Consider the following 14,639-nt stretch of genomic DNA (forward strand, 5'->3'; position numbering starts at 1 on the left):
TCTTTGAAGCTGAGCTAATGTAACACCGTTCACTGTTTAATCTCTTTCAAAGGCAGGATACTAAGCTTTAGCCCAAACCTCATACTTTTTTTTTTTTTTTTTTTTTTTTTACTTTTATCCCCACAAATCCCAGTTTCTCTCTTTGAATCACATCAGGTAATAAAACGTCACATTAAATGGCAATTTAATTTTGTGATGTTATAAATATTCCCATTGGTACTATTGTCCTTGATATTATAATTTTTGTAAATATTTTGAATTACATATATATATATATATATATATATATATATATATATATATATATATATATATATATATATATATATATATATATATATATATATATATATATATATATATATGTATGTCTATATAGTTTTTTTATTGTTGATTTTAATTATTGGTTTTAGTTTAATTAGCTTCAGTTATTTTAGTATTTCAGTAGAAATGTTGCCGTTAGATGAAATTAAATAAGTTTAAGTATTTATTTTGTATTTTTGTAATTTTTTAAGGTTTTAGTTAATTATAATAACCCTGATTCCCATAAGAAACTAAAATTATGAAGAAGAAAATGGAATTATTTCACAGCAAAAGAGACCCTAATATTTACCTAATGCTTAATATAATTTATTTAATAATTACTAAAATATGCATTCAGAGTTATTTCTATATGTAAGTTTTTCCTAATACATAGTCTACGACAAAATTGATACTTAAAATAAATTATTTTTTTTATTATTATACAATATATTGCATTCATGAAAAAAAAAAAAACGAATTTGTGACACTGCAAAGCTGTTGAGTGACATATAGACAGATAAAAGGACACTGTCCTCTGCTGGTTAAAACAGACAATACACACTTGCTTGTATGTAACAAGGGCTAAATTAAATACTTTTAGGTTGCACCCAAAAAACCATTAATCAAGCCAGTATGTAATTTAGAAGCCGCAATCAACGCATTATTTTTTTGTAGTCCACTGACAACAAAAAAGTAATCAAATTTTGTAGTTCATTGCTGAAAACTAATTACATGAAGACTTACATTTTAGTTAGTCATACAGTCAATTACATTACACATTAAAGGTAATATAATATGATTTTTTGATTAGTTTCTCATTAAATATTACATGAGGGTTTCCCAAGCTGGGGTTTGTGAAAGAAATACAGGGGTTCATAAACTGAAAAGCTAAGAATTAATTAAGAAAAGATAAAAAAAAGATATGAATCATTTAAAAATATAAATGTAAAAATAATTTTAACATAATAATAATAATAATAATAATAATAATAATTAAATATGCAACAATATTTTAAAATAAATAATTTCAAATATTTTAATTAAACTTAATAAAAATACATATAATTATTATTGTATATTATTATTATAACTGTATATGCTGCGTGTGGTCTCTAAATTTTCCATTAAATTAGAGCTAGTGGCTATAATTATTGTAGCTATTTTGAAATATATAGGAAAAAAAATTCAATAGTTTATTAGGCTATTGTTATTAACTTAAGAAATCATACAATGAATAAAAAGTAACTGTAATCTGATTGAGTATTTTAAAATACTTTTACTAATCTTATAATTAATCTAATATTTTATTTTAGAAATTTGATTACGTAATATATATATATATATATATATATATATATATATATATATATATATATATATATATATATATGTTAGTTATATATATTTTTTATCTATCTATCTATCTATCTATCTATCTATCTATCTATCTATCTATCTATCTATCTATCTATCTATCTATCTATATTTATATATAATCCTTTAAATAATCACATTCAATAGGCTATATAAAAATGTATTAATATAACGTAAAATATCACGTAAATACAAAATCTAATTATTTTAGAAAATAAATCTAATTTAGTTTAAAATACCGTAAAAAAATTTTATTTATAAACTATATAAAATATAATATTTAAATATATTATAAATCTAATATCATTCTAATATAAATCGACGGTTGTGGATATTTATTACATTATATAACCCATATATTTTAAAGTGTAACATATATATTAATGTGTTTAAAGGTATAAGTAGTATTATAATAAGAAAAAACACTGTAAAACTTTTATAGCATTTCTAAATTTTTTCACTCCTTTCTAGAAAGAAGCGCCGCTGACGTCACGTGTTCTTCCGGGTGAGAGATACAGTAAGTTTGGAGTGATCACTGACAGGCTTTATAGACTTTCATCAGAAAACAGCGTTGGGTTTTAATCATTTTTAGTCATCTAAGAGTCATCGAGTGTTCTGACAGATCTCTGCATGTGACACACATATCGATGTTTAAGATATAACGGCGAAAAATGTAATTAATGGAAAGAAAGCAACATGGTCTGCCGTGTAACGTTAGTATAACAGATGTACGATCAGTCACAGTCTGTAAGTAAAGGAGTCAGTGATTGTGTTTTGAACGTCGTTTCCTTGAGCTTCTGGATGGATGAATGTTGTGAATATGAGCTCTCAGGATAAAAAGACCGATTCAGATCCCAAACATGAGGAGGATCAGAGCAACACAGCATCTGAAGACAACAAACAGGTCTGATACCGCAGCATTTCACACTGAACTGATGCACCAATCATGTGTTTATGTTGCTTTGTATTAGGGATATGCCAGTAAAACATTGTGTTCCTCATGTGCTTCTTACGCGTGCTTGTCTACATCAGAGCACACTCTTTTAAGCAGCATACAGCAGTGTTGTGCATTCTGACCAGTTGATGGGAATAGTATTCTTAAAATGCATTCCAAATTCGGAATAATTTGTAATATATAATAATTCACTGTATTTATTTATAATCACGGTATAACAATATCGTGCATATTCATTACCATGATATATCGCATTACCGAATACTGGCACACTGGAATACTTTGTATTTATGGAAATGTGGCTGGGTTTTGTTCTACAATCTGAACGTTGAGGGCCTATTGAGATGAATGGTGACTTTACAACATAACAACTTATGTTAAATATTTGTGATTTTAGGTTATTTGTCTGGGCAACAATGAAGTGAAGAGTCGTGCGGTGGTGAAGTACTCGGCCGCTCCGCCGTCCTCCACATATGCGTTACTACAGGAGAAGACTGACCTCAAGCTGCCCCCAGCAAACTGGCTGCGGGAAAATACTCAGCTGGGCACTGCCGGGACCACCGTACTCGGATCCAGCAGGAAAAGCAAACCCTTCTCCAGGTATCTCTATTATTTCACATTCATATTTATGTAGAGTGACTTGTGTTCCATTTCTTTGGCTTTCCTTGGTAATCAAACCCATGACCTTGGCATCTACTGCTTGAGCTACAGGAAAAAGCTCACTTTACGTTTAATCTGAGGTTTCCTGTATTACATTTCAAATGTATTACATTTTACATTGCGTTTAAAGGGTTAGTTGACCCAGAAATGAAAATTATGTCATTAATAACTCACTCTCATGTCAAACCCGTAAGACCTCGGTTCATCTTCAGAACACAGTTTAAGATATTTCAGATTTAGTCTGAGAGCTCTCTGTCCCTCCATTGAAGCTGTGTGTTCGGTCTACTGTCCATGTCCAGAAAGGTACGAAAAACATCATCAAAGTAGTTCATGTGACATCAGAGGGTCGGTTAGAATATTTTGAAGCATCGAAAATACATTTTGGCCCAAAAATAGCAAAAACTACGACTTTATTCAGCATTGTCTTCTCTTCCGGGTCTGTTTTGAGCGCGTTTACAACACTGCAGTGACGCTGCTGACGTGTTATCTTTGTTATTGGGTGCACCAGAAAACACGTGGAAGAGAAGACAATGCTCACAGGTTTGGAACGAGTCATCTTTAATGTAAATGTACATATTTAGATGGCAGTGAAGCTGATCTTTCCATGCATTCTTGTGTTTTTGTGCACTTTAGTTTTGGGATGGCGTACGACTTCATCGATTCTATAGGGGATGATGTTGATGTTGTTTCTGATTCAGAGGTGGGTCTGTTGTTTTGTGACAAATAATTAAAATCAAATGGCTTTCTAGAATGCTTGGTTCTGATCGGCTGATCACGGCACTCTGCTGTCATATATTTTAGTAAAAGAGAAATTATAATATAAGTGAACATTATATTTACATTTACATCATAAAAAATAATAATAATACCATTATTCAGCAAAGAAGTATTGAATTGTTCAAAAGTGACAGTAAAGACATCAAACAGTAAAAGCTGTTCTTTTGTTAATATTAAGCAGCACAGCTGTTTTCAACATTGATATTAATAATAATAAGAAATGTCATTCATATTAGAATGATATTTGAAGGATCATGTGACACTGGCGTCTGGAGTAATGATGTTGAAAATTCAGCTTTTCATTGAAGAAATAAAGTACATTATAAAATAAATTCATGTAGAAAACAGATATATTAAGTTGTAATGATATTTCACAATATTACTGTCTAATGACTAATTTTTAAGTCAAATAATTGCTTGCTTGCTAAGAGACTGGTTTCACAGACAGGGCTTCGATTAAGTGTGCACATTCAGACAATACAATGGCACAGACATATTTTAAGTTTCTTTCAGGTAAAACAGCCAAGACATGCATTTTAGTCTGGGACTAGTCTTAAGTCTCGTCTATGAAGCCGGGGGCTTACATTGGAATGGTTTATTTATTACTTTCTTGTTTATTCTCCATTTAAACAGAACATCAAGAAGCTGCTGAAGATCCCCTACAGTAAGTCTCATGTCAGCATGGCTGTTCACAGAGTCGGCAGCACGCTGCTGCTAGATGAACTGGACATTCAGGAACTATTCATGAGGTCATCACAGGTACCCGGTTTTGTATTTTGTTAAGGAGCCCATAATGCATCTCCATTTAACCTTCTAGTGGCTATTCCCCAAACCTACAAACAAAATACTGAATTACATCGCAGGAAAACCTTTATTTAGGCTGTTCAGAGTCTTTTTATGTATGAAAGGAGTGTTTATGCCATTATAAAGCGTTATCCTAACATTGCGACTGCCCTGTAGACTGGTGACTGGACATGGTTGAAGGAGTTTTACCAGCGTCTCATTGACCAAAAGTGGCAAAGAAAGAAGAAAAGCAAAGAACACTGGAACGAGAAGGCAATCCTCTCAAAGTTTCTGTATTACAGGTGAGAATTGACTTTACATGATTTTCATCCCATGGCGGCACAGATTTCATCATTCACAATACTCTCCTGTGTTTCAGTATTAACAGTGATGGAACTGCAGTGCCCGTGCCGTCAGATACAGAGCAGGCGGCAGAGGAGGATTGTGGGACGGCGGCTGAAGGGCCGTCTTGGCCTGCCACCTTCAACAATTCCACCACTGAAGCCGAGGAGTCTGCGATACCCAAGGAGGTGCGTCCAGCCGTTCCTCTACCGTCATGTGCTCTCAGTGTTTTTAAAACGCTGAATCATCTTGTCCACTCATCTTTCTCAGGAGCAGGTGGACACATACGCTTTAGGTCACGTGTCTTCAGTTCCCAAAGAGCAGAATCTGCCCACATTGTTCAATGAAGGAGAAAACAGTCAGGTAGTAGCATTTACCTTACAGTCCCCAGCTTCCATTATAAAACAGAACCACACTGTACATCACAATACAAGCGTATTTGTATTTTGTTATCTTTGTGACAGTCTCAGGATTTGAGGAACGACTTTGTCCGGAATATTCTATGGACGTTTGAGGACATCCACATGCTTGTGGGATCTAATATGCCCATTTTTGGAGGCGGTCGATACCCAGCAGTCAGTCTACGACTCAGGTTAGAGCTGTACATTATTTGGATATATATATTTATCTGGTTATGAATGCAACAAGAATGCATATATTGATCTAAAGTGACATATATAGTATTACCAAAAAAAAAAAATCTAAATAATGCTGTTACTTACTATTCCTCAAAGAAACCAGTACGTTTTTTTTTGTTTATCAGTTTCCACAAAAATTATAAAGCATCACAACTGTTTTCAGCATTGATAATAAAAATCAATATTTCCAATGGCAATTTATATTCTGTACTCTACTATAAATAACCCATAGATATTTATTTTAAATACTACACTTTTTTTCTTAACAGAGACAACAACAAACCAATCAACGTTCTCACAGGAATTGATTACTGGCTGGATAATTTGATGTGTAACGTACCGGAGCTGGTCATGTGCTTTCACGTCAATGGCATTGTGCAGGTAAGACCATTTGGTGATTATTTAATAGGTTTGTACGCGTTGATGTACTAAAATATTCAAATTCCTAATAACTCTCATCTCGTTTGCAGAAATATGAAATGATCAAGACGGAGGACATCCCTGATTTGGAGAACTCCACGTTCTCGACGCGGGTTGTGAAAGACATCGCACAGAATATCCTATCATTCCTGAAATCCAACTGTACCAAAGAAGGACACACGTACTGGCTCTTCAAAGGTGGGCGGCTGACGCTCTTTAGTTTGCTTTTTAAACTGTTTCATCTAAAGTCACTTCTTAAATCACTTATGTCTGTTTTGTTCATCTAGCTAGTGGAAGTGACATCGTGAAGCTGTATGACCTCACTACTCTGTGTGAGGAGGCGGCGGAGGAGAAATGCCAGAATCCCTTCACACTTCCTGTAGCAGTGCTTCTCTACAAGTATGATTTACATTCATAACTACCTTTCTCATATTCTGTTGCCTGAGTTTCCCAGTTAGCATTAGAAACAAATCTATTTGATGTTTTGCATGACAGAGTGGCCAGCAACATGATTCTAAAGAAGAGCCAAAACAGGAAGAACTATGGGATCATCAGAACGCTGTTACTCAACTGTATTAAACTGCTGGATGAGGAGCGCCATCCACAGGTGAGTAGCTTTATTACATTGGTTTGATTTCCTGAGCTGATGCATGATTTCTGATGTTTCCTTCTTGTTTGCTGCTCTAGATCATCGCTTCTGCTCACTACATGCTGGCAGAGCTGTTTCAGCTGGATGACGTGAGTGAGGACGAGGGGAACGGGGAGTCACTGAGGGGCGGGGGATCTGAAGACAGCTACAGCGATGAAGATGAGGAGGAGGAGGAAGACGAGAGCTCCTACAGCACCTCCTCTGAGCCGCAGGATGACTCCAAAGCTGTGGCCATCATCAAGTCTGTCGGGGAGCTGTCGGTTCCAGAGAAATACAAGAGCACACATCAGATCAGAGTACGAGATCGAGTTAAAGATTGATTTTTTTTTTTATTGCACATAAATGTTATTGAATATATGCTGCCTGATGTATAGTAGAAGATACAATGGTCTATTTGGATGTTTGTAAATTTACTTTTTTCCACCATGCATGAATTTGCACAATAAATCTACATTGTTATGTTACCAGTGTATCATATTAAAAGCATTATGTTGCCTTCCAGCCCAACTGTGCATTTCCGGTGTCACAAGACAAGGAGGAGAAGTGCCGACTGGTTCTCAGCTACGTTCTGAAGGTAAGAGAACAAGATTACTATTTGTTTTGATATTATTGTATTATAGTGTTCATCGTCTGGTTGACTACATCTTCTATCAATTTTTCCGAATATGTCTGCCATATGCACATAAACTGACATATATTATAGAAACTTAATTTTCTGTAATGGTTTGTATCGTAAAAAGCGCTATACAAATAAACTTGAATTGAATTATTGTTCATGTGCATTTTTTTTCTTAGTTTGTTCTGTGGACTGTGAAATAAGCATTCTTTGTTTACCAACCATAATTGTAGTCAAGCACCTTCTATCTATCAGTCTTTCCATCCATCCATCTGTCTATTTGTCCATCCATTCCTCCATCCATCCATTAATAGTTCTATCTTATCCATTCATTTTTCCATCCAACAGCCATTCCATCTTGTCCATCCATCCATCCACCCGTCCACCATTCTATCTCTCATCCATCCATCCATCCATCCATCCATCCATCCATCCATCCATCCACACATTCATCGTTCTATCTTATCCATCTATCATCATTCTATCTTATCCAGCCATTCTTCCATCCATCCACTGTTCCATCTTGCCTTTCCATCCATCCACTGTTCTATCTCATCCATCCATTCATCTATCCATTCTTTCATCCATACTTTCATCCATGCATTCATCATTCTATCTTATCCATCTATCCATCATTCTATCTTATCCATCCATTCTTCCATCCATCTTCTGTTCCATCTTGTCCAATCGTCAATCCCTCCATTCGTCAATCCATCCATCGTTCTATTGTCTGTCCATCCATCCATCCATCCATCCATTATTCTGTCTTGTCCATCCATCCCTCTAAAAACACTAAAGCAAAACTTCACCTGTGTGTGTAGGGTTTAAAAGCGGTGGAGAGCAGCATAAAGAAAGAGAGTGATCTTCCAGCAGCTGACCCCAGCACACCTATCCCTCTAAAATATGAGGAGCGGAGTCAGAACGGAGCCAGAGATGTGGAGCAAGAGATCGCTCTGCTGCTGGACAGAGGTCAGTCATCCTATGCATTCAGTCCCTCAGAAACTGATTTCTCTTCCACTGTTTGATCATTTACGGTGTTCCTCTTCATCTTGGGATTCACAGTGGGTCCGTGTAACGAGGAGCTGAAGGTGCCGACACGCTCTGGGATGTTACCTGGCACATGGCAGCACCGCATGAAACTGCAGCTGTTCCTGAAAGCGTCAAAAGCATACTATGTTTTGTCAGATGCTGCAACCAACCTGCTGAAGTACGGACGGGCCCTGCGCTATATCAAACTGTCTCTGCAGTGCCACGGTAAGAACAAGCAGCTCAGTGTTGTCAGAAAAGACATGCAGTGCTGTTCAAAAGTTTGGGCTCAGTACGATTTTTTATTTTTTTTTACAGAAATTAACAAAATATGAAGCAGCACAACTGTTTTCAACATTGATAATGAGAATTGTTTCTTAAGTAGCAAATCAGCACATTAGAATAATTTCTGAAGGATCATGTGTCACTGAAGAATGGAGTAATGATGCTGAAAATTCAGCTGCGCATCACAGGAATAAAATTTATTTTAAAATGCATTCAAATAGAAAACAGTTATTTTAAATTGTAATAATATTTCACAATATTAATGTTCTTAGAAGCTTTGGTGAGCATAAGCGAATTATCTCAGGAACTTTTAAACATATCACACCAACCTCAAACTTTTGAAGAGTAGTCAATATTCTACACAGGTGCATGTTTGTATTAAACCAATAATTAAGAATATATATATTTTAGAGAAAGTTAATTAAGCATCTTATTTGGAGCTACTTTGTTCAAACTTGAACGATATTTGCTTTCTCTCTCTTCCTATAGATGCGTATTGCTCCATAAATGGTGGTCTCCACCCCCAGGTGCTTCTGTTCCACTGCCAGTGTCTATCTCTGTGTGGAGATGTTCAGCTCATGTTGGCCCAGAATGCCTCAAACAGAGCTGCGTATCTGGAGGAATACAACTACCAGACTAAAGATGACCAGGAGATCCTCCACTGCCTGCACCGCGAGAGCTCCTGCCAAGGTCTAAGTGCTTGATCACACACTCTTTAACTGAAGTGATCATAAAATGGTCGTCGAAGAGACATTGTCTTATATATTGACACTTTTTTTCCTTCCTCAGCCTTTAGCATGGCCACTGATCTGGCCTTAGACCCAGAGTACCAGCTGATCGTCAGCAGCAAGTGTTACGAGGCCGCCCACGACCTTTTGACCTCAGGAGTTCTGAAGGACCAGGAACAGGAGCAACTGGGTCAAGTTCTGAAACGGCTCGGTAACATCCGCAACGAGATGGGCGTCTTCTATATGAACCAGGCCGCGGCCATGCAGGCGGAGAAACAAGGAGGTGAGGGCTTCTTGGGTTTCTATAAGACGTGGTTTATCAAATCAATTGACAAACAGTTTGAGAGTTGTTTGTGAGGTAAAGCTTTTTCTGTGTCCAGTGCGCAGGAGCGTGTGCGTGGCCGAGCAGGAGCTGTGGAAGAAGAGTTTCTCATGTTTTGAGAAGGGCATGCAGGATTTCAATGCGATTTCAGACTCCGTGAACACAGCCCTGCTGCTGTGTAACATCGGTCGACTCATGCGTATCTGTGCTCAGGCTCACTGCGTCACGACATCAGAGCACAGCCGTGGCGAGTTCTCACCGGAAGAGACCCTCTACTACAACAAGGTTAGTCTCACCTACAGTCTTGGACATGAAGTGTCATTATTGTTAGATTAGGTTAGATTCGATTAGATTCAACTTTATTGTAGTTGCACATGTGAGGTACAAGCCAACGAAATACAGTACAGTGGAGGAAGAAATACAGCATAACATGAGGGAGGGGAGGAGAAAACAAACAACCCTCAGACTATGCTCCTTTGGGAGTACAGTGTGGGAACAGGAAAAACACCTCAGCAACAAAAGCACATAAGAAATACAGCATGAAAAACACACAACTTGCAACAGGGGAGGGGAGTGGGGGGGTGGAGGGAGGAGGTAACCCAGCACAGGCAAGCAGCCATCCGGTCCTGCAGCCATTGTTATTATTATTATTAAAAGAAATATAATATTCTTAATGTAAAACACTTATCCATGGGATGTACAAGTAAGAAATTATTGTGATTATTAAACATTCTCTTAATATAAGATGTTGTATTTACAAGAGAAACAATAATACAATAATAATTCTTTATTATTTCTATATCCCTTGAATTGAAGTGTCTTTTATTAAGATTATTATATAAAGATCTTTAAAAAAAAATTAATAATAATAATAATAAATTCTAATTTATATATTCCATGGATAAGCAGCCTGTATTAAGATTGTTGGGGAAATTATATTATCTAATTATTGTGTTAATATAATAATAATTATTCTAATAAATATTATAATACATATGTAAATTAAGACTTTTATCTACTTTTTTATCCATCTGCAAATGGGAAATAATAATAATAATTGTTATTATTATTTATTAAATTATAAGTATTATTAAATAAAATTATATATATATATTTGTTATTATAAATATAATACAAATTATTATTGTTCTCTTGTAGATGGAAAAGTTGATACAAGTGTCTTATATTAAGATTATTATTATTATTATTATTATTAATAATCATAAGAAACATATCTAATTTTTAGCCATCTGCAAATGTAAAATTGTTATTTTATTATTATTATTATTAATAGTAACAATAATAATATTTATTATGATTATACATTATTCTTGCAGTCGGATACAAAGTGGATACCACTGTCTTATATTAAGATTATTATTTTAAGATTGTTTAGTAATAATTTAGTATTAATAATATAATTATGTTAATATTTATTAGTAGTAGTAGAAGTATTTGTAGTTATTTCTCATTTTTATCTTACTTGGATAAAAGTGTCTTCTAAATTAATTTGTGTAAAATACCTAATCTATAATAAGACCAGAAAGAAGGTCCTTGTCATTGTAGCTGCATCACATTAGCAGTCTCTCTATCTCTCTCTCTCTCTCTCTCTCCATCAATAGGCGATAGATTACTATCAGCGGGCGCTGAAGTCTCTGGGCTGTCGGGAGAGTCACTCAGCCGTCTGGGACTCTGTTAACTGGGAACTCTCTACAACATATTTCACATTAGCCACACTCCTCCAGGACTACGCGCCACTGTCCCGTAAAGCACAGCAGCAGGTACACACACACACACACACACACACACAGACACACACACACTTTATTCTGTCTGTACAGACTGTGGAAATGATGAACTCCACTTGACATGAGCGTACCGTGTTTCAGATCGAAAGGGAAGTCACTGAGACAATGATGAAGTCCCTGAGATACTGCGACCTGCAGACGGAGTCCGCTCGCCAGCCGCTCTACCAGTACAGAGCAGCCACTATCCACCACAGACTGGCTTCAATGTACCACAGCTGCTACCGCAACCAGGTACAGCATCAAACACATGCATCTCTACACCTTTATCTTTTTACCTTTATCTAACATGTTCCCACATGGGTCTCGTTTCTCTCTGTCAGGTTGGAGACGAGAGCGTCCGTAAGCAGCACAGAGTTCAGGCAGAGCAGCATTACAGTAAGGCTGTGCGGCTCTTCATTAGTCTGAGTGACGCCCCGTGCGAGCTGCTCCGCACGCTTCTGGAGAGAGTGGCCTTCGCTGAGTTCACCATGGCAGGTGAGTAACATACACTGCTGGGAGACTTCGATGGGACACGAGTAAACCTCTTATCGGATGTTTTGTTGTGTTTTCCAGGTCAGAACAGCAGTGCTGTGAAACTGAAAACTCTGACGGGAGCGCTAGAGATCATGTGTGAAACACGTCACGCTTTCAAACTCATTCATAAAGAGCTGCTGGAGCAACAGGAGAAGGTATATACACAGACATATAATAATAATAATAATAATAATATAGTTTATAAATCCCTGGATAAGTGTCTTATATTAAGATTATTTAATTAAGATTGTTAATCATTAATTATAATAATAATAATTATTATTATTTCTCATTTATAAGTTTGGATAACCTTGGATAAAAGTGTAATATATTAAGATTATTATATAAGAATTAATATTTATTATCATTTCTATTATTAGTAATATTAATAATAATTCATTTGTAAATCCCCTTGCATTAACCTGTAATGATTATTATATTAGTATTTTTGTATTATCAATAATCTTTATCATCATCAGTCTTATATTAGGTGTCTTTTATTTTTGTTTAAGATTTTGTTTATTATTATTCATAGTCACATTATTATCAACAATAATTTCTCATTTGTAAGTCCCTTGGACAAAAGTGTCTTATATTAATATTATTATATGAATTATTAATAATAATAGTAAATCATTGTTTCTCATTTATAAGTCTCTTGGATAAAAGTGTACTATATTAGGCTTATTATATAAAGGTTAATTTTTATTATCATTACTATTATTAGTAGAAATAATAATTTATTATTTGTAAGTCCTTTGCATTAATGTGTCTATAAAGATTATATTATTCATCCTCATTACCATCATAATTTCTCCCTTGGACAAAAATGTCTTATTTATTATTATTATTATTTACAATAATAATAATAATAATAATAATAATAATAATTATTATTATTATTATTATTTTATTAACAATGATGATTTCTCATTTGTAAGTCCCATAGACAAAAGTGCCTTATAATAATATTAGTATATGAATTATTATTATTATTTATAATAATAATAATAATAAAAATAAAAATAAAAACGTTGTTCTCTATAAATACATTGTTCCCTTTGTTGAATGGTCAGTTTTACACTGTTATGTGATGTTGACAGATGTTGACACCAGAAGACTCGGCCAAACCTGAAGAGCTTCACTCAGATAGTTCTTCTTCCTCTGAGCTCGACACAGAAGAGGTTGTGAAGTTAATCGGCATCTTTGAGCCCAGTTTCTCCTTCCTGCTGTTGCAACTGATTAAACTCAGCACTGCAAGCAAACGCAAAGTCAGGTGAGAGAAGCAAAAATATACATACTTCAGCTGTATACCTCAGTACCTTATTCCATATGAACTCAGGTTGTGCTACAGATCAGTGTTATTTTGGTATATATTCATGTTTTTAATCAGTTTTTAGTTTTACAGTAATTTTGTTGTGTTTGAGTCAATGCAATGCAATGTGTTTTTTTTTTGTTTTTTTTTACATCAAAATAAAATTTTCCCCCTCATTTTTTAATTCATGTTAACGTTTGATTGGTTTCACCTATCTTTTTTTTTTAATGGTTTTAGTTACATATCCAATCATATTGAAGCAAATGTCATTATAGTTTTTGATTATGTGGTGATTTTGTGTTTTCATAAGCAGTGGTAAAGAAGAGGAGCAGGTGAAGATCTACAAGAGCGTATATTCTCGCTTCCTGCGGGCCGAAAAGTCTGTCCCGCTCATCCAGAGGGTTTCCCTTTTCATGGAGCTTCTGGATCAGCTAAAAACACCAACAGGAAGTGATGAAGCAAGATCATCATCATCTTGAGACTTCTAAGTGACATCATTAATGCCAAGCATGCAACAGTTTAGAGTCTAAAAATCAATCTTGATAGTTTTGGAAAGTGACTTGTAAATGAAAACACAACCCTCACCAGCAGTGCCTTTCTTATGCTCACACTGTGCTGGATTTCCTACAAGAGTTTGGTTGATAATTATGGTAATAAATCCAAACTCTACGGTTGTTTGTATAGCAGATATTTATTGCTAATGAGAGAAGATGTACACAATGTGAACCTTTGGTTTTTTTTTTAACCACCCTTACAGGCTTTTCTCTTTCTGGTGCATAAATAAGCTTGTGAATTGTATAAAAACAAATGCAGGTTTTCAATAAAAATGTGCAATAATGTTTAAAGGTCAGTGCAACAGGGGTGATTATACAGATACTGTGTTGTGATCATTTGTAATTGCTTGGCTTTTAAATCTTGAATAAAGTTCAAACTGTTCAAAGTAATTGTCATGTATTTGTTTTGCTTTTTTCTTCAAAACTTAAACACTAGTTTAAAGTTATATGACATGCGCTGACATGTATTTCAGCCTTATTATTAAGGCAATGAAAGCAACTGCATAATCCTGTACAATTTAGATTAAAATCCAGCGCAATTTAATGCATTGCACGTAACGTTTTCCCCAAA

General features: G+C 35.1%; 1 protein-coding gene across 2 annotated transcripts; it reads left to right on the forward strand.

Annotated features, from left to right (window-relative positions):
- Nucleotides 1-2,163: 2,163 nt before the first annotated feature.
- LOC113060896 (erythroid differentiation-related factor 1-like) lies at nucleotides 2,164-14,458 on the forward strand. Of its 2 annotated transcripts, none has more exons than XM_026230152.1 (25): nucleotides 2,164-2,581; nucleotides 3,030-3,232; nucleotides 3,926-3,992; nucleotides 4,703-4,828; nucleotides 5,030-5,154; nucleotides 5,232-5,382; nucleotides 5,465-5,557; nucleotides 5,659-5,786; nucleotides 6,102-6,213; nucleotides 6,303-6,450; nucleotides 6,540-6,651; nucleotides 6,748-6,859; nucleotides 6,940-7,197; nucleotides 7,404-7,475; nucleotides 8,339-8,486; nucleotides 8,580-8,771; nucleotides 9,318-9,518; nucleotides 9,618-9,839; nucleotides 9,937-10,163; nucleotides 11,501-11,659; nucleotides 11,768-11,917; nucleotides 12,007-12,160; nucleotides 12,239-12,354; nucleotides 13,303-13,475; nucleotides 13,825-14,458. In XM_026230152.1, the coding sequence occupies exons 1-25, from the start codon at nucleotides 2,483-2,485 to the stop codon at nucleotides 13,991-13,993; spliced, it is 3,717 nt and encodes a 1,238-aa protein (XP_026085937.1). In that variant the 5' UTR covers nucleotides 2,164-2,482; the 3' UTR covers nucleotides 13,994-14,458. The 2 variants fall into 2 exon arrangements, with proteins under 2 accessions (XP_026085937.1, XP_026085938.1); XM_026230153.1 differs by having other exon boundaries at nucleotides 13,828-14,458.
- Nucleotides 14,459-14,639: the final 181 nt, after the last annotated feature.

The sequence above is a fragment of the Carassius auratus genome, chromosome 42 (genome assembly GCF_003368295.1).
Source record: "Carassius auratus strain Wakin chromosome 42, ASM336829v1, whole genome shotgun sequence".
Taxonomy (NCBI): Eukaryota; Metazoa; Chordata; class Actinopteri; order Cypriniformes; family Cyprinidae; genus Carassius; species Carassius auratus.

Coding starts and splice junctions, on each gene's coding strand:
- LOC113060896 (XM_026230152.1), top strand. CDS start 2,483: ATGAATGTTGTGAATATGAGCTCTCAGGATAAAAAGACCGATTCAGAT. Junction 5,558..5,658: donor ATGAAGGAGAAAACAGTCAG/GTAGTAGCATTT, acceptor TCTTTGTGACAG/TCTCAGGATTTGAGGAACGA. Junction 6,214..6,302: donor ACGTCAATGGCATTGTGCAG/GTAAGACCATTT, acceptor TCTCGTTTGCAG/AAATATGAAATGATCAAGAC.